The sequence below is a fragment of the Mastomys coucha genome, unplaced genomic scaffold (genome assembly GCF_008632895.1).
Source record: "Mastomys coucha isolate ucsf_1 unplaced genomic scaffold, UCSF_Mcou_1 pScaffold22, whole genome shotgun sequence".
NCBI classification, from domain to species: domain Eukaryota; kingdom Metazoa; phylum Chordata; class Mammalia; order Rodentia; family Muridae; genus Mastomys; species Mastomys coucha.
In genome coordinates this window covers 243,502,777-243,528,256 of record NW_022196905.1, presented here as the reverse complement: position 1 = coordinate 243,528,256, position 25,480 = coordinate 243,502,777, and the positions used below count along the sequence as shown (strand labels likewise).

Sequence of the window (25,480 nt, the reverse complement as noted above, 5' to 3'; positions counted from 1 at the left end):
GTTTGTTTATTTGTTTTGTATTTAGTAGAGTTTAAAATCTTGGCTCTTACTGTGGTACAAGCCCAAAAGAACAACAATTTTTAGACATTGGGTTTCATTGTAATAAGGCTGTACTTCAATGACCCTTACATCACCAAAGGATTTTACCTCCATCGTAGCTAAGTTGAGAGTTGACAGTTCTGTTGCGCTGAGGAATGAATTGTAGGCTCGATTTTGTTTGTTTTATCAATACAGGCTTTTTCCTAGTAGCTTTGGCTGTCCTGGAACTCACTCTGTAAACTAGGCTGGCCTTGAACTCAGAAATAAGCCTGTCTCTGCCTCGGAAGTGCACCACCACTGTCCTGCTGAAACACTGCTGTTCTTAATTTTTCCTAAATCTTGCATTATCTCTAGTTTCTCGCTGCCTATCACTCCTTGCTACATTACTCCTTCTGTCAGCTGTTACACATAAAAGGCAGCTTTGGGGAAAGCCGCCCTGACACATAAGACTTTGAATTTTAAAAAGGCGGATTGAGAAAATGTAAGAGGTCAGAGAATAGGAGATGGAGGCGTCTGGTAAAGAGAAGGAATTTTATAACTGGCTCTGAACTGTTAAACAGGGATGCATCCCTGCTTGAGGACCAATACGCAGCATCCAATGTGCTAAGTAAGGTTCCATGTGTAAATAAAGACAACACTCTATTATTAGTATAGGTCCTTTGGCAGGAGAGTGAATGCATTACCTGTGTCCCCAGTGGAAAAACGTCCAATTTCTGAGCTGGTATGCCACTGCCCTGCATTGCACAAATGCTGGCTAGGGAATCCTTTATTTCCCGGTTGGGGATGGGAGTAAAAAGTCCTTTGTTTGAGTCTGTATTAAAAGGAAAAAAATACAGTGAAGTTCCAACATAGTTCAAAGGTAGCATGTCTTATAGAAAGATACTGAGGGGAAGTCACAAGACCATGGGTTAATTCATGATGTCACTGCTTAGAAACCATGAGAACTTGGGCAGATTGCTTCAGCTCTCTGAATTCCCTCATTTTGTTAGTTCGACAATGTTGATGAAACTTATACTGCCTGTCTTTCAGCATCGAAGGGAGGCAAAAACAAGATCATGAGTATGAAATGGTCTCATAAGTTTTGAAGTGTTCTGTAGACATTCGGAAATCAAAATGTATTTTGCACACTTCCCATTGAGTAAACAATGAAGCCTAACATCAATTCGACAATCTTCTTCCACAGGAGATGCTGAGAATAGACTCTGGCTTTATACACATCTCCAGGGCTCTAATCAGACCACCCTGAATTTGTCCTTTCAAGACTGGCTCTTTCTGCCTTGATTTCCTCATTTGTAAAAAGAGAAAAATATCTAATCAGAACCCATTTCATAAAGAATACTGACTTCTTAGGTCTCCTGGTATTTCTCATATATGATTAGAGAAATAACTTAAATATGAAAAAGAAAATATAAAACTTCTGCCGGGCGGTGGTGGCGCATGCCTTTAATCCCAGCACTTGGGAGGCAGAGGCAGGTGGATTTCTGAGTTCCAGGCCAGCCTGGTCTACAGAGTGAGCTCCAGGACAGCCAGGGATATACAGAGAAACCCTGTCTCGAAAAACCAAAAAAAAAAAAAAAAAAAATTTATATATATATATATATATAACTTCTAATGGTAGGTACTCTGGAAGTACCGATTTGAACTGAGTGGCACACAGCTGTGATCCCAATATGGGAAAGGTTGGAGCAAGAAGATCCCAAGCGTGTTCTTTTATAAGTTCGAGGGCAGCCTCTACCTTCTGGGGGAACTTTTGACTTTTTGTTTTGTTTTGGCTCTTTTTTTGTTGTTGTTGTTTGTTTTTTCAAGACAAGCTTTCTCTGTATAGCCCTGGCTGTCCTGGAACTCACTCTGTAGACCAGGCTGGCCTCTAACTCAGAAATCCACCTGCCTCTGCCTCCCAAGTGCTGGGATTAAAGGAGTGTGCCACCACCACCCGGCCTCTGGAGGAACTTTTGAAAGTAAGTACTTTGGTTGGTTTAGGGAAATTCTTTTTAGCGGAGTTGTGCAAGAACCTTTCAAAATCTTGGCCTTCTTCAAGCCATGTGTTCTTCTGCAAGCTTTCTGGCAGCAGAAAACTACTAATGCAAACACAGAATGGCAACAGCCGCTAAGTTCATCTGAGGCTCTGAGATACATCCTATTTCTGAGTTGCCTTCTGGCTTTGAAATATTGTCTGTAAATACAAGCAAGATAAGGCATCTTTCCCTGAGTTTGGTAAAACTACCTTTCTAAAAATAACATGAAATTCTCACACTTTGTTTCTCTGATAGCTTTCACTGTGGCACTATGTACAAAGCAAGGCGAAGCAGAGACTGGTGGTTGCAGTCTGAGCATTGAGGAAAAGTAACCTGATTTGGGTTCAGACTTCTGTCCTCACCCTGCACAAGATGACTTTTTCTGCTTCAACATTTAACACTGATTTCTAGACTCATGAGTTCTTTTTCTTTCCTTCAACCTAATTTTTGGTTTAAGCAAATCCTTCATTGTCTGAGCTCTTTGCCAAGTGCTAGCATACCCCCTGGGATTAATGATACCGGGAGTCTAAATGATCCAAAATCAAAGTAGCTTAACTCTAGTCTCTGTCACTCTCAATTGGCCTCTCTCCTTTGAAAGGTAGGAGGATGTCACATAGCCCAGGCTGGCCTCCAACTCATTAAATAGCTGTAGCTGACCTTGAACTTCTGATCTTCTTGTTTCTATCTCCCAGGTTTGGGATAGGAGGAGTATACCATGATAAACCTGGATTTATTCTGTCTCCCTCCCCGCTTCCCTTCCTCTCTCTCTCTCTTCCTTCCTCCCTTCCTTTCTCTCTCTCTTCCTCCCTCCCTCCCTCTTTTTCTCCCTTTCTATCCTCTTTCCTACCCCTCTCAAGACAAGGTTTCCCTGTGTAGTCCAGGCCTTGAACTCAGAGATCTGCCTTCCTCTGCCACCTGAGTGCTGGAACTAAAGGCATGTGCCACCACTGCTGGGCGCTGATCTCTTTTTATGTCCAGCTTTGAATTTCCTGAACAGAGTTCCCCATAAAAGCACACACCCACACAAGCAGTATTTTCTAAGTCAAATTTACTATCCTCACTTCCAAGACGCCCCCTGCTGGCACCTCTCCAATCTGAGCACTGGCATTCCTGACCTCAACCAACCCCTCAAAACAGGCTTGTTCTTGGATTCTCACCCTGGAAATCTCTCTCAGCCATCAAAATCTACAGATTCCCTCTTCTTGGGGTGAGAGGAGAGTTTTATTCTAATTGAGATGGAACTGCTGAATTGCTGCTTCTACCTTTTTACAGAATACCACCCAGTGACTAAGTACATTTACAAAGTTGAGTGGCTACCACCGTGATCTCACTCCAGGACCCTTCATTATTCTAAAAAGAAATCCCATACTTGTCATGTTCAATTCTCCCTCTCCTGCTATCCCCTCAAAACCTTCAATACTCCTTCAGTCTATATAAGCTTGCCTGTTCTAGGTATTTCATATAAATGGATTCATACAAACATGGCTTTCTGAATATGGCCTTCATTTAGCATGATGGTTTCAGGATAGTCTGTACATCTCAACAATTCATTCCTTCTATGGCTGAATACTATTCTTTTTGTTTTGCTGTTTTGAGATTTTTTTTTGTTTTTAACAGTTTTTTATTTTTATTTTTATTTTTATTTGCATTGGTGGTTTTCCTGTGTGTATGTCTGTGTAAAGGTGCTGATTCCCCTGGAACTGGAGTTTTAGACAGTTATGATCTACCATGTGGATGCTGGGAGTTGAACCTGCGTCCTCTGGAAAAGCAGCAGTGTTCTTAATCACTGAGCCATCTCTCCAGGCCTGAATACTACTCTTTATATGGATATACAATACTTTGCTTTGTTTATATTTCTCTCAGGAAACAGATTAGTGTGGAATTTCTGGTACCTCTCTCTATGTTTAACTTCTTAAGGAGTTGCTAAACTACTTTCCAAACATGCTGTACAATTTTACTCTATTAGCAATATAGGAAAGATCAAAATTTCCACATCCTTGCTTCCGCTTATCATCTGTCCTCTCGAGTCTTGTAATCCTAATGCGTATGAAGTGGTTATAAATTTGCATTTCCCTGATGCTTAGTGGTGTTGAATATTTCATGAGCTTGTGGGTCAGTTGCATATGATTTTTTTGGAGAAGTATCCATTTAAATCCTTTGCCCATACTTTCTAGTCAAGTTGCTCATCTTTTAAGAAATAGTGTATTGTTTGTGTGGGTGCCCAGAGGAGCACGTGGTGGCCAATGGGCAGCTTTTAGGCATTGCTTCTTACCTTCCTCTTGTTGAGAGGCAGGGTCTCTCCTTTATCCTGCTGTGCTGCTGTGTACACAACCCTCAGACTTCCAGGGGATTGCCTCTCTTGCTGGAACTGCAGATGTGAGTCTCCACAGCCTGTATTTCCCATGGGTTCTGGACACTGAGCTCAGGTCGCCAGGCTCTTTTGCAGCTGGTGCGGCTACCCATTGGGCCATCTTGCCAGTGCCAAGTTGGCCATCTTTTTGTTACTGAGTTGTAAGAGCTCTCTGTATAAAATGGACGCTAGACCCTTATCAGGTATATGGTTTTTCAGATCCCTCCATTATTTTGTGGGTTCTCTACTTTCTAGATAGGGTCTCCCTATATAGCTTAGGTTAGCCTTATGATCCTTGTGCCTTAGCGTCAAAAGTACTAAGATTCCAAGTGTGTGTTACCATGCCCAGCTGCTGTGGTACTTTTAAAATGTTTGTTATGTTTTACTTATTTATAATGTGTGTGAATGCATCAATGCCATGGCATACACATGGCGACCAAGGACAATTTAGGGGAAGTTGGCTCTTTTTCCCACCAAGTGGGGTCATCATGTGTCTTCCTTATCTGCCGAGCCACCGTGCCTGTCCTGCTATGTTCTCCTTGAACAAAAAGCTCTGTTAATTTATTCTGACACAATTATGGCTAAATTTTACACATTCTACTCCAGGAAAAATTAGCAAAAGGTAAGATTTGCATTCTTAGATAAATCAGATAGAAAATATGTTGAGTGCTTAATCCCTAAAACAAGTACAGTTGTGACATTGATGTCCAGCCCATTTTCACAGCCCCGTATCGAGGCGACAGGAACACATTGACCTCATAATGCTGGGATGGAGGCAGAGAACTAATAGTTGACTGCTTCAGCTGCCGGCAATCACTTAGCGTTTGACCAGAGACCCTGCAGTCCATGAGAGGATGAAATAGAAATGTATTGCCCAGATCACCAACAGGAAAGGTCTTGCTGTCCAGCTGTGGAAAGGCAATTCAGATGTTTGCTCTTCGAGGTCCATGGGTGTTCTGTCCCCTCAAACTTTTGTCTCCTTCCTCTCACTGTGAAACTTTAATAAACACCTTATTGAATTCCAAATAAAAAATTAAAAGCAGAAATAACTGGAGGGAGCCTGGAGAGATGGTTCAGGGGTTAATTGCACTTGCTGTTCTTGTAGAGGACCTGAGTTCAGTTTCCAGTACCCATACAAAGACTCGTAGCTATCTGTTACTTCACTATCAGGGAATCGGACTCCCTCTTCTGGCCTGTGTTGGTACTGCATGCGTGTAATATACATACATGTAGGCTAAAAGGCACACACATAAAATTAAAATAAATAGCTGGGTGGTGGTGGTGCACATCTTTAATCCCAGCACTGAAGAGGCAGAGGCAGGTGGATTTCTGTAAGTTCAACCAGACTGGTCTCCAGAGTGAGTTCCAGGACAGCCAGGGCTTACAGAGGAAGCCTGTCTCAAACAAACAAACAAATCTTTAAAAAAGAAGTTATTTGTGTTCCACTAGTTCCTAAAATAAATGAAACAGAGCCATTTTCTTTGATTTACTAAGCTCTAGTAAAAATTCCCAGCTTAAAAATTTTGCAATAATATTCACATTAAATAACAATGTTGTTTGTTCTTGTTAAAGAAAATGAGTATTTTCCCACCACAAGACTGCCATGAATTGTATTTTCAGTATCCTTGTACTTTTATCTTTTAAATATCTCTTGAATATCTCATTCATAAATTCAATTCTTGTTAAATTTAACTTCTGTAACAAAACATCACAGGCAACACCCCTCCCCCCCCCCCCCCCCCCCCCACCCAGTGTTTGTCTCCAGGTTTCCTTTTGTCCCTGAGGATTCCATCTGCAGTCCCATCCCTGTGGCTCTATTCAGATGGGTCCTCTTTTGACTGAATCTGGCTTCAGTTTCTCTCTAGAGACACACCTAATGCCTCTTCCTTCAAACAAATTGCTACCCACTTTCCCATGAGTATAAAAATGAACGCAGTTACTAGTAAAGAGGCTCTTTGCTGTTTGGTCTTTGTGCCAGTCAAAAGCTGAGTTGATGTCCTTATCTGTCACACCTCTGTTTGGTGGCATGACACACCTGGGCTTCCTGCCCGCACATCTCCTCACGTCTCAGGTCTGGGTTTGCAGCTTCTTTTCTCTCTACTTTGACAACTCTTTCTTCTCAACTATGCCCACAGAGAGCCTGCTCAAGCACTCCCCACCTAGCGAGACGTTTCCCAGGCTCCCAGCTGGCATCTGAGCACTGCTGCTTCCCTTTCCCTTTGCTGTCACTGTCATGGTGCTGTTCTTGACTCGGCCTGACCTATAACCTACTTAGCTGTGATAAATCACTCTGGACTGGGAGTACAGGAAAAGCTGACACTATCATGCCATTTCCTTGATAACGTAACACAAGTTCTGCCAGTAGACACACAGAGCTAAATTGCTCTCCTTTGGACTGTAGCAGAGATCAGCGGCTACTCCTGCATTTATCCCATTATTAAAATTCCCTGATCCCACAACAGCCTTGAAGGGTTCTTCTATAGGAAAGAGAAATGAACTTCTCTGTCTTGTTTAAGCCGGTATTTTGAGATGTCTCTGCTATTCGCTGCTGGCGTTTATCCATGTAAAACACCATCATGGCCAAATTGAGATGGCGAGAATTGACAAGTTGAAATGGGATGGGTTTTAATGAGTTATAAAGAAGGCCTTGGAGCTCGTGAGATGGCTAAGAGGGTCAGGCACCTGCTGCCAAGCCTGGCCACCTGAGTTAATTCCTGAGACCCACATGGTTGAATGGTCCAGTGACCTCCCTGCTGTAGCACGAGCTTGTGTGTGGCTGGAGGTTGGTGTTTGGTGTCTCCATTCACTGCGCTCCACCTTAGTTTTTGAGGCAGGGTCTCTCCTGGATCCACTCCCCCAACACCAGGATTATGAACATATGTCACTACACTTGGCTTTTCATGTGAGTTTAGGGTCCTGACTGGGTCCATGCACCTGCCCTAGCAAATACTTTATTTACTGAACCATCTCTCCTGCCCGTGAGGTACATTTTTGTGAACAATTTTACTTTGGTTTTTAAAAATATGATATATTCATTAAATCTTAATGAATATTAAGATTCATTAATGAATGAATGTATCTTAACTGTGATTTTATTTAAAGGCAAAAAGAATTGGCTAAAAGAATGAGCAGAGATCCATTCAATTCCAAATCCATGTGTTCTATAAGCACATATCCACAGGATAAAATTCTCAGTCTTTTAAGGCAGGGTCTCACTATATAGCTCTGGCTGGCCTGGAAATCATTATATAGAACAGAGTGGCCACAAACTTACAGAGATCCTCCATTTCTGCCTCTTGCATTTTAGGACTTATGGTATGTGCCACCTATCTGGCATACATTCTCTTTATTAAGGTATCCATTGGTCTTTGTAATCTGATCAGATTTGATCCAACCATATTTTCATTAATGCTGTTCATGCCAGTCAAAGTATGCTGCTCATCCTTTCGGGCCCTTCCAGGCTTCCAGACAATGTCATGTTGACTGTAAAGCTCTTGTATAACCCCAGTGATTTACTTGGTAATTACTCAAGTAGCTGATGATATGTTTATATAAAAATTTGTTCAAGAACAGCTGAGCATGTTGGCACATACCTCTAATCCCAGCACTCAGATGACAGAGGCAGGCAGATCTCTGACTTCACGGCTATACAGGAAAACCCTGTTTCCAAAACTAACCAACCAACACAAACAAAAACAAAAAAGAAAGACTCTATCTCAAAACAAAATCTGTACAAGGATATTTAGAGCAGTTTTTTTTCATTATAATTTCAAATTTTAGATGCAATTGAGATATCCTTCAGAAGTTGAGTTTACTAAGTATATAAGTCAATGGGCCACTCATTCAGTATTAAGAAGAAATGAGCTAACAACCCACAAAATGTCAGAGAAGAACTAAGCATGTGGTACATACTTTTCTTCTTCCTTTTCCTCTTCTTCCTCCTCCTCCTCCTCTTCCTCTTCTTCCTCCTCCTCCTCTTCCTCCTCTTCCTCTTCTTCTCCTCCTCCTCCTCCCTCTTCCTCTTCCTCTTTATTAAGGTATCATTGGTCTTTGTAATCTGATTTCTTCTTCTTCTTCTTCTATTTCTTCTTCTTCTTCTTCTTCTTCTTCTTCTTCTTCTTCTTCTTCTTCTTCTTCTTCTTCTTCTTCTTCTTCTTCTTCCTCCTCCTCCTCATCCTTCTCCTCTCCCTCCCCCCTTCCTCTTTCTCCTTCTCTTCTTGGACAGGAACTCACTCTGTAGGCTAGGTTAGCCTTGAACTCACAAAGATCCCCTACCTCTGTTGCCCAAGTACTGGGCTTTTAATTCCAGTATTCAAGATGCCAAGGCAGGTAGATCTCTATGAATTTAAGACCAACATGGTCTACATAGAGAGTTCCAGTCCAGCTAGGAATACATAGTGAAACAAGCCAGCTTAGCTAAATTGGTGAGCTCTAGATTCAACAAAACACCCTGACTATTAAAAAATTAAAAAATAAATAATAAAGAAAAAAAAGGATTAAAAGCTTTTTTAAAAAAAAAATCTATTTTATTTCTATGAGTACACTGTTGCTGTCTTCAGATACACCAGTAGAGAGGGCATCAGATCCCACTACAGATGGTTGTGAGCTCCCATGTGGTTGCTGGGAATTGATCTCAGGACCTCTGGAAGAGCAGCCAGTGCTCTTAACCTCTGAGCCATCTCTCCAGCCCCGGATTAAAAGTTTTGATGAGATGGCTCAGTGGTTAAAGCACATGCCATGCAAAGATAAGGGCTGGAGTTTGGATCCCTAGCACATACATACGTATTGGTGGGCACAGCAGCTTGCCTATGATCCTACTAGGGCAGGCAACTGGCAAGTTCTGGGTTCAAGTGAGAGACCCTACCTAATTAATATGCAAGATGGAATGTGACATCAACCTTTGGCTTGTTTTTATGCTCCTGCCCAAACATGTGCACCCACATACATACAAACATATGTATACACATTCATGCACAATACATGCAAAATGAAAACAAATAGGAAGAGAATGACTGAGAAAGACCCATCAACTTCTGGTCTCCAAAAACATGTGCCATGCCCCCAAACACATATACACATGCAAACAAAATAGACATTTGATTTTAAAAAAATCAAAAACATCTTTTAAAAGGCTTTGCTAAATGAAAAGACTTTGAGTTTCATCATAAAGAAAAGATGGCATTTGATACAAGCTTTTCAGAGGAATAACATTAGTTTGCAGAGGAGAGACAGGAAAAGCTACAAGGGGGAGGAGGAGAAAGTCTGGCTTCATTGGAGCATTGCACACTGTAGTGGGAGATAGGCTTCGGGGTGGGCTGAAGAAAAGTTGAGACCCAAGTTCTGGGGAACTCTGTATATTGGGTTAAGGATTTTAAAATTAATGTAGCAGCTGGGTGGGAGCCATCAAATCTTTATGTAGGACTGTATAATTAATTATCTCAGCTGTGTTTTAAGAGAATTAATCTGGCATCAAAGTACAAAATGGATGAATAAAAAAAGCAGAGGAAGAACTTTGATGATATATAGGTCACACTTGGCATCTGCACTCTGCCACTTATGCATAAGTAGGGCAGGTTATTTCACCTCTCTGGGTTTCAGTTTCTTCACCTGTCAAACCGACTTCAAGGTTACGAGGATTAGATGAGATCACAGTCAGTCTCTGGGCCAGAATTTGTACTCCGTAAATATTAAGCAGAGCTGTTAAGCAGAGGCTATTAAGAAACGGAAAGGAGGGTTCAGACTCACACTGGAGGGTAAGAACTCAGAGGAGCAGCAGTGTCAAACCTGGTGCTTTTTGTTTTTGTCAACTTGACACAAGCTAAAATCACCTGGAAAGAGGGAACATCATCTGCAAAAATGGCTTGGAAATCAGAAAACGGGGGCATTTTCTTTACTAATGATTGATATGAGGGGGCCCAGCTCATCATGGCATTGTTACCTCTGGGAAGATGGTCCTAGGTTCAATAAAAAGCAAGCTGAGCAAGCCATGGGAGCAAGCAAGTGAGCAGTGGTGTCATGTCTGTCCCCTCCACCCCCCTTTGCTTCAGGATCTGCTTACAGGGTTCTGCCTCGATTGACTGAGTTCCTGCCTTGGCTTTCCTCAACGATGGACTGAGACTGGGACCTGTAAGGCAAATAAATCCTTTCCTCTCCAAGTTGCTTTGGTTGTGGTGTTCATCAGAGCAATAGGAAGAAAACCAGGACAACACCCATGTGATTCTGAGCCAGGATAATAGCAGAGTTGGGAAGATTTCCATGAAATACAAAGAGCTGTTTGGGCTTTGTGTGTTCTGGGGGGAAGTTTAGCTTGAGGGGCTGTAAAGTTAGGCTGAGATGACTCAAGTTAGTCAGCAGAGTTGAGGGACTGGTGCAGAAGAGACACTGGTACAGATGCCAAGCTACGCTAATATTTTTAATAAATGAGAATAGAAAACAAATAATAAATCTATTTACTTCACAAATTAAAAAAAAACATGAAAATGGGTTTGATCAGCAAGAACAAGGGGAGGAGAGAGAACAGGAGGCTAAAGATACAGCCTGCCTGGGCGGTGGTGGTGCACGCCTTTAATCCTAGCACTTGGAAGGCAGAGGCAGGCGGATTTCTGAGTTCGAGGCCAGCCTGGTCTACAGAATGAGTTCCAGGACAGCCAGGGCTACACAGAGAAACCCTGAAACCCTGTCTCGAACCCCCTCCCCCCCAAAAAAGAGATAGCCTGAGTTGCTTATTTTGAGGGTGTGAGAAGAGAGTCAAAGATTATGTGCTTAAGAGAACAGGACAAGACTCCAAAGCAGTGGAAGTCGTCTGCTTCTTTGAAAACCTGAGCTGTGTACAAGCTGTACTGTAGGGAAGCCTGAGGCATGACTGTTAACATGGCGTGACCGCATTAATCATGTTGTATCACCAGTGGTGCTTACTAGCTGTCCTCCCTAAGGACTAGCACAAACACCATTTGCAGTGGGAAGCAAACTCTTTAATGTCTCAAAGCAGCAAAATAAATTTTACATTAAAAAAAAAATTAGGGAACACATGGTGCCTCAGAGAACCTTTGGAAATGGGGTTGTCTAGTGCAGCAAGCAGCCTTTTCTCAATAGGCACTGTAAACTTAAAGACGTTTTAGCTCATGGGGTGAAGTCTTGCATACGCTAATGCTATATTACATTAATGAAGACTAATTCTAATTCAGCTCATACAAGGGCTAGTCAAATTGTGCTTCAAAGTACCTTTCCCATGTGGAAATGGCTATATACACGTGTGGACCTAGAGAAGACCCTAGGCTACACAGCCAAAGCAGCCATTGTGATTCTCTTTTGTGGGGAGACTGAGGAACCAGGATGTTGTTCTTCATGCACTTGAGCATTTAACAAAATAATTTCAAAATTGCATCTATTTGAAATATAAAAATGCTTTTAAATTCAAAACAACCCATACTCCTCTTTTATATGCACTGAGACATCAAAGGAAAAAAGGAAAAGGAAAATATTACTTTATTATGGTTTATCAAGAACCTCTGTGAAAGTGACTTAATAAATGTCCACATGAATAGTCAGGGAAACGGAGCACTGTATGTTAGCAACTGAAAACATTTAATATCTAAACTACACAGTGAATCTCTTGTTATGAGAGTTCTTTCTGGGATTTTGAACAGTCTACTGCTTTTTAGACTTTGTGTACAATTGAATAGGTCTTTTAAGGGGAATAAGCCTTGAGGCAAAATAAAGTTCTCTTAAGTGAAGGTCATCTGTTTAAGAATGGCAGGCTAATTCACAAGGGTGCATCAGATACAACAGAAAGCTTTCTCTGAGTCTGAGGCACAGCCATTACTGTGGTACAACCACTTTAATTGTACTGGAAAACCAACAGTGGTATTTCTAAAGCCCTTGGAAAATGGGCTGTCTACTAAGGCAGTTTATTCTCAATAGAGTGTATACTTTAACTCATTGTATATTTTAAGTCATGGAATGAATTTTTGTCTGTGCTAACGTAATGTTATGTTAAAGAGTCTAACCAGCTCATGCAAGAAGAGGCAGTTAAGTTGCAAACATAAGAGATTCTGTAGCTGGGAAGGTGCTTGGTTGAGAAGCCTGGAAGGCTCAGGGTGTTTGCAGCAGTGGATGCAGATGAGTCACCAGTCTCTAAGAAAATCAATTATCTCAATTATCACAGCAATCAATGCCCAGGAGCCTGGGGGATGGGAGGTATAATTTTAGGGAGCACAAATGATGTAAGGTGATGTAAATGAAACTGAATTCTCTGAATATATATCCAGCTTGTGCTTTGAAAGGTCCAGGATTGTATTTGTATAACACAAGTTTCTCTGGCAGTTGGAAAGAGAGGTTTTTTTTCTAAAAAAAAAAAAAAAAACCAACCAAAAAATATTGGGCTTGCTTTAAATTTGTGTTTTCACAATGACTTTGTATTCATTCTACCCAAGATTGGCTACAGCAAAGGCAACCAATGTCTTGGTTATTTTACAAATACCAAGGCAATGCTGACCTGTTTCCATCCTGGTGTCAACCTCAGGACTGACATGTGCTGCGGGGCCCTCATCCGTCACACAGCTTTTCATTGTCTTCTCCCTAGAGCTGTCAAGCAGAAGGATTAATTGAAAACTCAAAAGAAAGCCTCTGAGACCACTGGTCTATGCACCTTACAAGTTATTAGTTCTTCATTTTCCCAAATGCTCTAGGACTAATAAAACTATGCTTTACTGATATCCCAGTGGAGGCCATGATTTGGTTTGGTTTGGTTTGGTTTTTTGAGACACTGTGTAGCCCTGGCTGTCCTGAAACGCCCTCTGTAGACCAGGCTGGCCTCGAATTCAGAGGCTCTGACTCCCAAGTGCTGGCACTAAAGGTGGGTACCACTGTGCCCAATTTGAGGCCATTAAATTCATAATATTTATTCTGAAAACTATAATAAAAAGAACATCAAATCTTAAGAGGGAAAGCCAGAAAATTGAAAATTATTTTTTTTCCTTAACTGAAACTTAAGTCTGAAGCATTGAGAGGTTATCATTTTAAAAATTAAAATAAACATGATTAGATCACAGAAAAGACGATTCTGCTACCATGAATTATAGTAGAGGCTACTGTAGCTGTTAGGTAGAAAAAACAGATGAAGAGGAAAGTGTTTGTACTTGAGGTAATTACTTGAGAAGTACAGAAACCGAATCTGTGTGTGGGCTCTTCATACACATCAGTTCATTTAATCATAAAAGACCCTCAGCAGGACTGGAAAGATGGCTCAGTGGTTAAGAGCACTGGCTGCTCTTCCAGAGGACCCAGGTTCAATTCCCAGCACCCATATAGCAGCTCACAATTGTTTGTAACTCCAGTTCCAGGAGATCTGGCACCCTCACACAGACATACATGCAGGCAAAACACCAATGTACATAAAATACAAAAATTCTTTAAAAATAATGGCAGTAGTGGTGGCAGTGGAAGTTGCAGCAACAACCCATGCATGCCCATATGCCTTCAATCCAAGCACAAGGGACCCAGAGGCAAGCAGATCTCTGAGTTAAAGGCCAATCTGGTGGACAGAGCAAGTTCCAGGACAGCCAGGGCTACACAGAGAAACTCTATCTCTAAAAAAAATAAAGAAAAAAGTCTTAAAAGAACCCTCCTACCTTTTCATAGAAAAGCATCCTACTATCTTTTTATAGGTAGGAAAACTGGGAAGTTTAAAAACTTTTCCTAATACTGGGGACCTTATATAGCACTGCAATTCTGGACATAGAAGGACATTTTAACCTTGCTAAGTGACTTAGCAATCACTTAATGGGAACTTAAACAGATTAATGATGGAATTTTTTATCTAAGTAGAAATTTTATTCAGTTATACATTGATTTATCTCTATCTTATTATGGTAAACAGGAAATTTTACAATATTTAAAATAGAATTTAGTTTATTCTATATGCTATATATATATAAATATTTTATTAGAAATATTTCATTTATATTTATAGTAAAGTAAAATTTATTCTATGTAAATTAACCTTAATAAATATTATATTTACAATTAGAGAACTAGCCAGGCAGTGGTTAATCCCAGCACTTGGGAGGCAGAGACAGGCAGATTTCTGAGTTTGAGGCCAGCCTGGTCTACAGAGTGAGTTCCAGGACAGCCAGAGCTACACAGAGAAACCCTGTCTCGGGGAAAAAAGAAAAAAAAAACCGGAACTAAGGGAAAAAAATAGAAAATTACTGGTGCTTTCTGAAAGTTATACCATAAAACAAAGATCATAACAAAGATAGCTAAAATCACTTGGAAAAGAAGATGGTCGCCCAACAGGTATTGGTTTATTTGTTCATTATTTTATTATTGTTATTATTATTATTGTGTGTGTGTATAATGTGTCTGGATGAGCAGGTATGTCAATGTATGTGTATGGAGATTAAAAGACAACTTTGTAGAGCTGCTTCTCCCCCTACCTTTCTTTAGTTTTTCGAGACATGGTTTCTCTGTGTATCGCTGCCTGTCCTAGAACTAGCTCAGCAGACCAGGCTGGCCTTGAACTCACAGAGATCTACTTGCCATTGCCTTCCCTCTCCTCCTGTTTTTATATGGGTTCCAAGCTCCTTTAGACCTGCTAAGCCATTGGCCAAGCCCCATTTTCATCACTAAACCAATTAATGTTTTCAGCAACATCAGGCATTGCTATAGGTATTACAGATGCTACAGTAAACAAGGTTCTTATTCTCACGAGTTTATATTCTAGAGACAGGCAGAAAAGGAATAGGTAGACAACGGGGGCTGTAGGAGTACCTCAGTGGTAGAGGGCTTAAAGCACCAAGGGACCTAGGCTTAATCCTCAATGCCACAGAGAAAAGAAAACAAAAGGTTTTCTTTATTGGTTTTTTACCTAACAACAAAAACTCCAAAACAGAGTAAAAAGACCTCGAGGCTCTCGGGTATCTGAATGGCAGAGTTTTGCATTTCTTTTTTTTTTTTTTTTTAAAGATTTATTTATTTATTATATGTAAGTATAAGTACACTGTAGCTGTCTTCAGATGCACCAGAAGAGGGCATCAGATCTCATTATGGGTGGTTGTGAGCCACCATGTGGTTGCTGGGATTTGAACTCATGACCTTCTGAAGAGCAGTCGATGCTCTTCCCCACTGAGCCATCTCACCAGCCCCCGTGTATTTCTTGATATAAAATCCTGTCAAATGAAGATGTATCTTCTACACCAAACTCCTGCTTTTATCTAACAACAAAGATTTTGTTGTTAGATAAAAGAAAAATAGATAGAAGACATACGATGAAGAATAGAGAGATAATGTGGAGGTATGTTTGTGATGTCTCATTAAATTAAATGCTGTGCATGGAAACAAACTACCGTAAAGTCATATATGCATGTGTACAGATGCTGCTCACACAATCGTGTATTTGTAACACACATACATATATAATAAAAGTAGGGTATTTAGTGTGTGTGGAGGCTAAAAGCTGATGTCAGGTGTCTTCCTTAAATGCTCTCCATCACATTTTTTTTTTTTTTTTTTTTTTTTTTTTTTTTTTTTTTTTTAGATTTAGTCTTCCATGGGGCCCCGGAGCACACACTCTTAGACTTAGTCTTCCAAGGAGCCCAGCACACTCACTTGGCTGGGCTGGGCTGGCCATTCAGACCCCAGATCTTGTGTTTGCCTCTCCAGCACTGGGGTTCAGACGTGCTGCTACCCCTGCTAGTTACTTATTTACTTACTTACTTACTGCTTGCTTGCTTGTCTGATTGTTATAGTTGATGCTGTGGATTCTGGGGCTCCAAACTAACGTCCTCATGTTTGTGCAAGCAGACACTTCTCCTGACTGAATCCCTTCCTCAGTCCCAAAGAGAAATAACTAGCATTTATTTTCACATGGTGAATAATACACTAAACCAAATGAGTAGACTAATAAATATACTCATGTGTATTTAGAATACACAGAATAGTATTATAAGTAACTCAGTATCAATAGCAAAGTATAGAGTGATTTTGACTTTTTTGAATTATTTACATTGTGAGCAATTAATTTTAGAAGCCAATGAAGCTAATTACAAATTTTCAAATTACATTTATTAATTCCTGAATGGATTCATTTATGAGATATATGTGTTCAAGTGTGTTACACACATGTGTACGGAGGTCAGAAGACAACTTGTAGGAGTCAGTTCTTCCATTCTACCTTGTGAGCCCCAGGGATTGAGCTCAGGTTATCAGACTTGGTGGTCAGAGCCTTTACCCACTAGGCTATCTCACCAGCCCTAATGAGGTTTTTTTTTTTTTTTTGGTTTTTTTTTCAAAACAAGGGTTCTCTATGTAGCCCTGGCTGTCCTGGAACTCACTCTGTAGACCAGGCTGGCCTTGAACTCAGAAATCCGCCTGCCTCTGCCTCCCAAGTGCTGGGATTAAAGGCGTGTGCCACCACCGCCTGGCTCCTAACGAGGCTTTTTTCATTGTTGTTATTATTTTGGATGTTTTGTTTTGTTTTTTGTTTTTCGAGACAGGGTTTCTCTGTGTATATCTAGCTGTCCTAGAACTCATTCTGTAGAGCAGGCTGGCCTCAAATTCAGAGATCCACCTGCCTCTGCCTACCCTGCCCTGGTATTAAGGGTATGCTCTACCACTGCCCCACAAGGCTAACTTTTAAAGGCATAAGTTAGTGTGTAGAAGATACATCTTCCTTAGACAGGATTTTATATCAAGAAATGTAAAACTCGGCCATTCAGATACTCAAGAGCCTCGAAGTCTCTTTACTCTTTGTTTTGGAGATTTTGTTGTTAGAAATTCACCAAAGCAACAAAACTCAACCTTGCCTATGGTCATGAAATCCTAGTTCAATGCAAGTAGACTGTGTGCTAAGGATAATTCTGCCAAGAAAGGGTAGGTAAAAATTTACAGAGTGAGAGATCTTATAGTGTCCTGTCGACAAGCTGTGGCAATAATGATGGGGAATTTATAACAACTACAGCCAAAGGAAACTACAGGTCAGAAGAGGGCTGAGTTCTCTTCCCTATAGACCTGTTTTTTAAAAAATATTTATTTAATTTATATGAGTACACTGCAGCTGTCTTCAGACACATCAGAAGAAGGCATCGGATCCCATTACCATGTGGTTGCTGAGAATTGAACTCAAGACCTCTGGAAGAGCAAGTAGCCAGTGCTCTTAACCACTAAGCCATCTCTCCAGCCCCAGACCTGTTTTTAAACAGACAATTTTATTCTAGATCCAAGAATTCTGCTGGAAAATAAGGAAAGCAAACTAGAAATCCCCTTGAACCAAACTGAAAAATAGAGAAGTTTTCTTACCCCTTTTCCACCTCTAAGAGAAAATTTTCACTGTTACCCAACTGACTGAAATGTAGCTTGGCCGCTCTCCTCTCGCTGTCACGGACGGCTCGGTCATCTGGAGGTGAAAGCCACGGCATGAGCATAGTTCTTTTTCAGTCAGAAAACCATATTGGCAGAGGAAAAGCTGAAGCCCAGACTCATCTCATGCATTAAGACAGGTCACAACACAATTCTATTATGTTGTCACTAGAGCAAGCAGTAACTCAGTTGTCACAGCAACCACTGCCAGCAGCTCACCTGCTCCTTCAGGAAAGTGGAGCTGGGATAGCAATCAATCGCATATTAAGGCTCAGTGTCACTTTTTTTTTTTCTGAAACAATTTTTAACTTAGTTTCCCAACAATAGCCTTTCCAGGACCATATGAAATTAAATTTTATAGCAACAAGAAATATATATTAAACAAGGAAATTATGTGGAAATACACAACAGCTCATTCTAAGGAATGGGTTTTGGGTTTTTGTTGTTGTTTTTGTTCCTTGACAACTAGTTCCGAATGAACTGCACTGGGTTCCTATTACTATTAAGGTCAATAACACTGGGCACCTGGGAAAGGAAGTTTTATGTTGAGGAGGAAGCAGTGGAGAAATCATCAGCTGAAGAAAACTAAAACTGGAAGTAACTGATAAAATCATAGATGGTCGTTCCCTAGACAATAAAAGTACTGGTCACAACACATCCTGCCAACACAGAGTTACATAAACATTGACTGATAAACAAATGTCTCCCGCTGGTGTACACCACAATCTAACATCCAAAAGGATAAGAGGCAGCTAACTTTCAGTAAGATTCTGGGGAGGGGTGAAAGAGGAGGAAGAGGAAGAAGCTCTCACCCAGTTTTTCCAGCGTTTGCAGTGTGTACACAGCAAAAAGCCTATAATCTGTATCTTTCCTTACAACAGGATTGAGTCTCAAATCTAGTTCTTTGAGGAAGGGTAAGGGCTGTAGTCGGGACACCTCCACTAATGAAGGAATGTTGTTATAATATAAGTTCAGGTCTTGGAGTGAGCATAAATACTGGATGCCCTGAAAGAAAAATAAAAGCACATTAGGAACTATACATTGTTGATCCTTATAAATAGATCATGTATCTTTCTCTGTGTCTTTACCTCTCTGTCTCTCTCTTTGTCTGTCTGTATATGTCTTTCTGTCTCTTTGTGTGTGTGTATGTGTGCATGTGGTGTGTTCTCTGTGTGTGTGTGAGTTTGAGCATGTGTGTGTGTGGTGTGTATTCATTCTCTCTGTGTGTTTTCTGTCTCTGTCTCTCTGTGTGTGTGTGTGAGAGAGAGAGAGAGAGAAAGAGAGAGAGAGAGAGAGAAAGAGAGAGAGAGGGAGGGAGAGGGAGGGAGAGAGAGGAGAGAGAGAGAGAGAGAGAGAGAGAGAGAGAGAGAGAGAGAAAGAGGCAAAGGATGACTTAAGAGTCTTCCCCAATTGCTCACTACCTTATTTTTGTGGTTGTTGTTTGTTTTTGAGGCAGAGTCTCACTGTCTAGCTCTGGCTGTCCTGTACTATATAGACCAGGTTGGCCTCAAAGTCACAGAGATCCTCCTGCCTCTGCCTCCTAAGTGCTAGGATTAATAGCATGTGCCACTACACCAGACACTGTTTTGTTTTTTGAGATAGAGTCTGCCACTGAACCTGCAGCTCACTGATTGGCTGGCCAGCAAGCCTCAGGGATCATACCATCTTTGCTTTCCCAGAACTTGAATTTCATATGCTGAAATCTAGAATAAAAACCTCATGCCTTGTGCAGCATGCACTTTACCAACTGAGTCCCTTCTTCCTACTCCTTGTATTGCCCTCTGCTCTCCTGACCTGAATACTTCTTTTTCCGTTGAGATCATCATTTCCTGATCTTTCTAGAAAAAAATCCACAGTGACAGCATTGCCAATTATTGTTCGATGTGTACTATGTATCACCACCACCAGAATCTCCCAGTATGTCCTAAGTCCACCCAGTCTTCCTTTTAGAATGGGGACTAAGAATCTGTATGTTTACAAGTCAGAAACTTAGTGGTTTCTGCATACATTGAAATGTGTACTATTGCCCTTGGCAGTGCAAGGTTCATATGGTTTCCCCTGAGATATATAGATATAGATGTAGATGAGGTAGAGGTAGAGGTAGAGGTAGAGGTAGAGGTAGAGGTAGAGGTAGAGGTAGAGGTAGAGGTAGAGGTAGAGGTAGAGGTAGAGGTAGAGAGATAGAGATAGAGATAGGTAGATATACATTTTTTGAGATTGGGTTTCTCTGTGTAGCCCTTGCTCTCTTGGAACTCACTGTGTAGATCAGGCTGGCCTTGAACTCAGAGATTGGCCTGCCTCTACTTCTCAAGTGCTGGAAACTAAAGGCATTTGCCACCACCCCCTGGCTTTACCTAATACCTTATAAGAAAAAAAAAATTAAGTATAAAGGTAAAAGAATTTATAGAAAGTAATAAAATATAGTTGGGGAACCTTTAAACAGAAGATCCTATACTTCCCAGGCTGACATTTTCTATCTTATTTCTTCTCGTTAGACTATAAATTGAGCTAACCTGGCTGATCATGGAGTAAGGAACCTACCTTTAGACTAGTGATCAAATTCCTTGATAAATCTAAGGATCGGAGACTTTTGAAATTTCTGAAGGCATCACCAATAGAGTGGATTTTTCCAGCATAAGATCCCTGCAATGAGAGAGACTCCACCAGTTCTGAAAAGAGATCAGTAGATGCATTATCATTTCCCACTGGATGAACAGGAGTCAGCTCACCGTCCTCCCATGAGATTCTGAAAGTTCCTCCACCCACAGTTTATAATATCAGTTCTTTTGCCTTGTTTGTCTGTTGAGCAGGGACACCTGTCTATTTGGGAAAAATAACAATGGGCTGAAGATTAATTTTTTTTAAAATCCACTTACAAATAGCATTATTAAAAATATTTTAAAAATAGCAATGTGGTCAAAGACACTGATATGAACTGCCGGGCAATAGCTGTTGGGGTCCCTAATCACCTGGAAGCTGTGATGCAAGATCCTAAAAGCTCTCAAAAACAAAATTTACTGATCCGTTTGGAGTTTTGATGTTTTGGTCTGGCTATTTTAATTTTGAGGCTGAGTCTTACTAGATAGCCAAGACTGTCCTCAAGTGTCCAGTAGTCTTCTGTATTTGCTTTTTGAATGCTGAGGTTACAGGTACAAGCCAACCACACTTCTTTTTTTGTTTGTTTGTTTTTTGTTTTTTGAGACAGGGTTTCTCTGTATAGCTCTGGCTGTCCTAGAACCTAATCTGTAGACCAGGCTGGCCTCCAACTCAGAAATCCGCCTGTCTCTGCCTCTCAAGTTCTGGGATTAAAGGCGTGCACCACCACTGCCCGGCTCCAACCACACTTCTTAAACAAAATTTGAAAAGCACTTTGCATTGCTAGAATTCAGCTTTTTAGAAAACATTCTCAGAATTTTCCCAGGGTATATACTATACTATATGGTGCAAGATGTCAACTTCAGAGATGTTTGAAGATAAAAGCAAGCAAGCAAGATGAAGCTGCCAAGGGTTCTTCACATGAAGCTAGAGTGAAGCCACCTAAAGAACACACATGCATACAAAGAATGAAGCACAATATCTGTGACCTGTGCTTGTCGTTTAACCTCTTGGTGCACAGGTTTCCTATCTGCAAATGAAAGGAAGTAATATACTTAACTCATAAGATGTAAGAATAAAGTTAATGCATACATAAAGTTTACAATAGTGCCCATGGGGGGTAGGGTTCAGCTCATAGCATTTGCCAAGAACCTTGTCCCCAAAGTGTACATGGCTCATGAGTTATATCAAAGTATTAATTAATGTTTTGTGCAATAATCACAAAGAACCAACTCATTTTTCAGAGTCTTACATGGAAAAATCTTTAAGATATTGATGGGGTTACTGAAAAAATAGCTCATCAGTTAAGAGCACTGGCTATTCTTCCAGAGGACCCTATTTGGTTCCCAGCACCCACATGGTGATTCACAATCATTAGCAAGTCTAATTCTCGTGGATCTAGTTCTGATCTCTGCAGGTACTAGGCATGTATATGGTGTACTTACAAACACGAAGGCAAAACAGTTGCATACTTAAAATAAAATATATCCAAAAATCATATTGAGAGGAGAGAGGGGGGAAGTACAATCTTGTGTGTATCTGTATTTGTGTGTGTCTGTGTGTCTGTGTGTCTATGATTAAGTCGACTAGACTTCCAAGGTGATTGAGAAGAGATGAGTCTCAAATTTGCCAATACTAACTAGCAGATTTGGTAAGCCAAACTGAAAATAGCAACCAAAACTAGAAGGGGGTTCTCCAAGATTCAGCTTGTAGGTGAATGCCAGAGAATTTAATTGAAATAAAATTTTAAAGTGCTGGAGCTGTTTGGGTCTCATAATTTGTTGTTGTTGTTGTTGTTGTTGTTGTTGTCGTTGTTCAGGGTCTCACTATACAGCACTGGCTGGCTTCAAACTCAGAGATCCACCTCCCTCTGCTTCCTGAGTGCTAGGAGTAAAGGTGTACACCACCCTGCTCAGCTCTCAGCCATAAGCTGGGGATCTCACTCAGGGCAAGAGCCATACTTTAGAGAAATTGGTATTAGCAGAACCTAGATAGAAAACCTCAGAGATGATGGTTGCAGATGAATGTGAAGGTGCAGGCACAGGTCTGAGAGGGAAGCAGATAGATGGCTGACCCTGGGCTGCCCGAGGGCATGGTTCTCAGTACTTTCTGAAAGCAACAGAAGAGGGAGCTCCAAAGCCTCCAGCTTGGAAGACTTGTTCTGACCTACCCTTTCCCTAGAAGCACAGGAAACCTTACTGCATTGTAAAGAAAGAGCCACAAAACCAACCGAATGAATGAATGAATGAATGAATGAATGAAGTAAATGAATAAATAAATGGTTACAGTGGACCTTTCAAAGAAAAAGCAGCACAGAAACATCCAGAAGAAACGGAAATCCTCTGGAGAGATTCCTCCCTCCAAACATTGGAAGGCATCCTTACAAAGCAATGTTTTGGTTTGGTTTGGTTTGGTTTGGTTTTTCGAGACAGGGTTTCTCTGTGTAGCCCTGGCTGTCCTGGAGCTTACTCTGTAGACCAGGCTGGCCTCGAACTCAGAAAGCCACCTGCTTCTGCCTCCCAAGTGCTGGGATTAAAGGCATGTACCACTGCCCGGCAAAGCAATGGTTCTTAAAGTATGATCCCCAGACAGATCTCCTAAAGGTCCCTAGCCATGTCCACAAAGTGGAAATGGCTTTCCTTAAAAATTATTTTTGTAGCAATATGAAAACATGTGTACTGTGTTGATTTTGCACTTAGAATACAAAAGAAACTATCCATTGGCCCTTTAGGATGATGTGTTTCTCCTCTGGTATATATTGAAGAAAGCAGATGCATAGATGCATATGGGAAAAGGTGGTATAGCTAAGTTGCAAGCTCAACGAGACACTTATCTTTTCATTATATTTCATTTATTCTTTTTTTTGTTTTGTTTTGTTTTTTGTTTGTTTGGGTTTTTTTTTTGTTTTTTTTGTTTTTGTTTTGTTTTTTGTTTTTTGAGACAGGGTTTCTCTGTATAGCCCTGGCTGTCCTGGAACTCACTCTGTAGACCAGGCTGGTCTCGAACTCGCCTGCCTCTGCCTCCCAAGTGCTGGGATTAAAGGCATGCGCCACCACGGCCCGGCTTATATTTCATTTATTTAGTGTGTGTATAAGTATGCATGCAATTATAAGTGTGTGTGTATGTGTATGGTTGTGCACATGCTACAGTGCACATGTGGCAGTCAGAGGACATCTTGAGGAATCAAGAGTGGTAAAATTATGGGTGTGTGTGATAGTATACCTGACAGTAAACATTGTTTTAAAAATAAAGTAAGCCTGCCATTTCAGGAAAGCAACTAATAGTTACTGTTATCTGTGATAACATTTTACATGTATATTTATTTATTATTTTTATATATTATTATATGAATGAATGAATGAATGAATTGGGGGTGCAGATGTAGTTTAGTAGTAGAACAAAGGTTTAGCATGCACATAGGCTTGATAACCTAACACTCTACTTCTCCAAAACAGAATTCTGAAACAAGTTTATCTGTCCACCCTGAAATGGATGCTTCCCAAATACTTAGGTTTTTCTAATGAGATTAGTGGAAATACTTCAGATCTGGACTAGAGAGAAGGCTCAGCAGTCGAGAGCACTTGTTCTTCTTGCATGGACCCAGGTTTGATTCCCAACACCCACGTAACCATCTGTTATTTCTAGGTCTAGGGTATATCCAACACCCTCTTCTGACTTCGGCTGCCATGAAGCACATGCAGACACACAGGCAAAACACTAATACACATAAATATGTCTTTAGAAAAAGATTTGATTTTTTTTCTGTTTGTGGTGGATTAAATAAGAATGACCCCCATTTGAATGGGGAGTCAACACAGAGTTGAATGCTTAGTCAACACAGAGTGGCACTATTTGAAAGTGGCCTTGCTGGAGAAAGTGTGTCTCTGGGGATTCAAAAGCTCATCCTAGGCCCAGAGTCTCTTTTGGATGAGGATGTAGCTCTCAGCTACAGCTTCAGTGCCATGTGAGCAGCCAGGATGTAATGGATGAAACCTTTGAAACTGTGAGCAAGCCCCTAATTAAATGCTTTCTTTTATAAGAGTTGTCTTGCCTGGCAGTAGTGGCACACGCCTTTAATCCTAGCACTTGGGAGGCAGAGGCAGGTGGATTTCTGAGTTCGAGGCCAGCCTGGTCTACAGAGTGAATTCTAGGACTGCCAGGACTACACAGAGAAACCCTGTCTCGGGAAAAAAAAGAGTTGTCTTGGTCATGGTGTCCCTTCACAGCTATAGAACAGTGTTTAAGACAATGTTGTATGATGATTATCTGTCAATATTTAGAAGAACTACATAACTCAGGGAATCAATATTTCCAAGTGACCAATGCATGATGTTTCAGAATCATGCATGGGTAAAAGAACCATTCAAATGAAAGATGTACCAATGGATTTCACTATAAAAAGTGAAAAAAAGGTCAGTTACAATTTTGGATTCCACCCACAACTAAAATTCAAGAAGCTACAAATTCTCCGGTTTTCATGTTTTATCAGAGAAGAAAAATATCCATAATCCTCATAAAGGCTATGAAAATATTCCTCCCTTCTGCAACTATGTACTGTACCATGCCAAGTTTCTAAAATAGACATTTAAACAAAACAACATCATACCAAAACAGAATTTAAAATGAAGCAAGTAAGAGAATAAGGCTGTCTTGCATTAAACCAGATATCGAGGAAAAATTTAAGAATATATCTGTGTATATATACATGTACAGAGCTAATACTCTCTTTGAATTTTTTATTTTGGAAGGCAGATGCTTTTCACCAAAATATTAGATTAAGGGATTATAGAGATGGCTCAGTTGCTAAAAATATGTATCCATGAGAGGAAAAAAAGGCAAGGCTAGTACATGTCATCCCAGTACTGGGATGGTGGAGACAAGTAGACCCTTAGGGTTCGCAAGCTGGATAGTCTGAGTGGGCAAAGCTCAAGTTCAGGGCAAGGCCTGTCTCAAAGAAGTGAGTACTTGAGAAGACACCCTTTGTCAACCTCTGGCCTCCACACACACGCAAGCACACATAGAGAGAGAGAGAAGTATGAAAACAAGGATGAGAAAAAATAGATATATTCTACTTCTGAGTACTTTTTTGTTTTGTTTTGTTTTGTTTTGTTTTTTTTTTTTTTTT

At 40.7% G+C, this 25,480-nt stretch overlaps 1 protein-coding gene across 2 annotated transcripts in view; it reads right to left on the bottom strand.

Annotated features, from left to right (window-relative positions):
• Positions 1-25,480, bottom strand: part of Lrrc36 (leucine rich repeat containing 36) — a 54,600-nt gene that overhangs the window by 21,002 nt on the left and 8,118 nt on the right. For both annotated transcript variants that reach the window (XM_031341174.1, XM_031341173.1), the window contains exons 2-6: positions 20,302-20,429; positions 18,573-18,765; positions 17,701-17,797; positions 12,899-12,987; positions 723-850 (exon numbers count right to left, since the gene is read on the bottom strand). In XM_031341174.1, the coding sequence (XP_031197034.1) occupies positions 723-850; positions 12,899-12,987; positions 17,701-17,797; positions 18,573-18,765; positions 20,302-20,429 (635 nt within the window). The remainder of the gene's footprint in view (positions 1-722; positions 851-12,898; positions 12,988-17,700; positions 17,798-18,572; positions 18,766-20,301; positions 20,430-25,480) is intronic.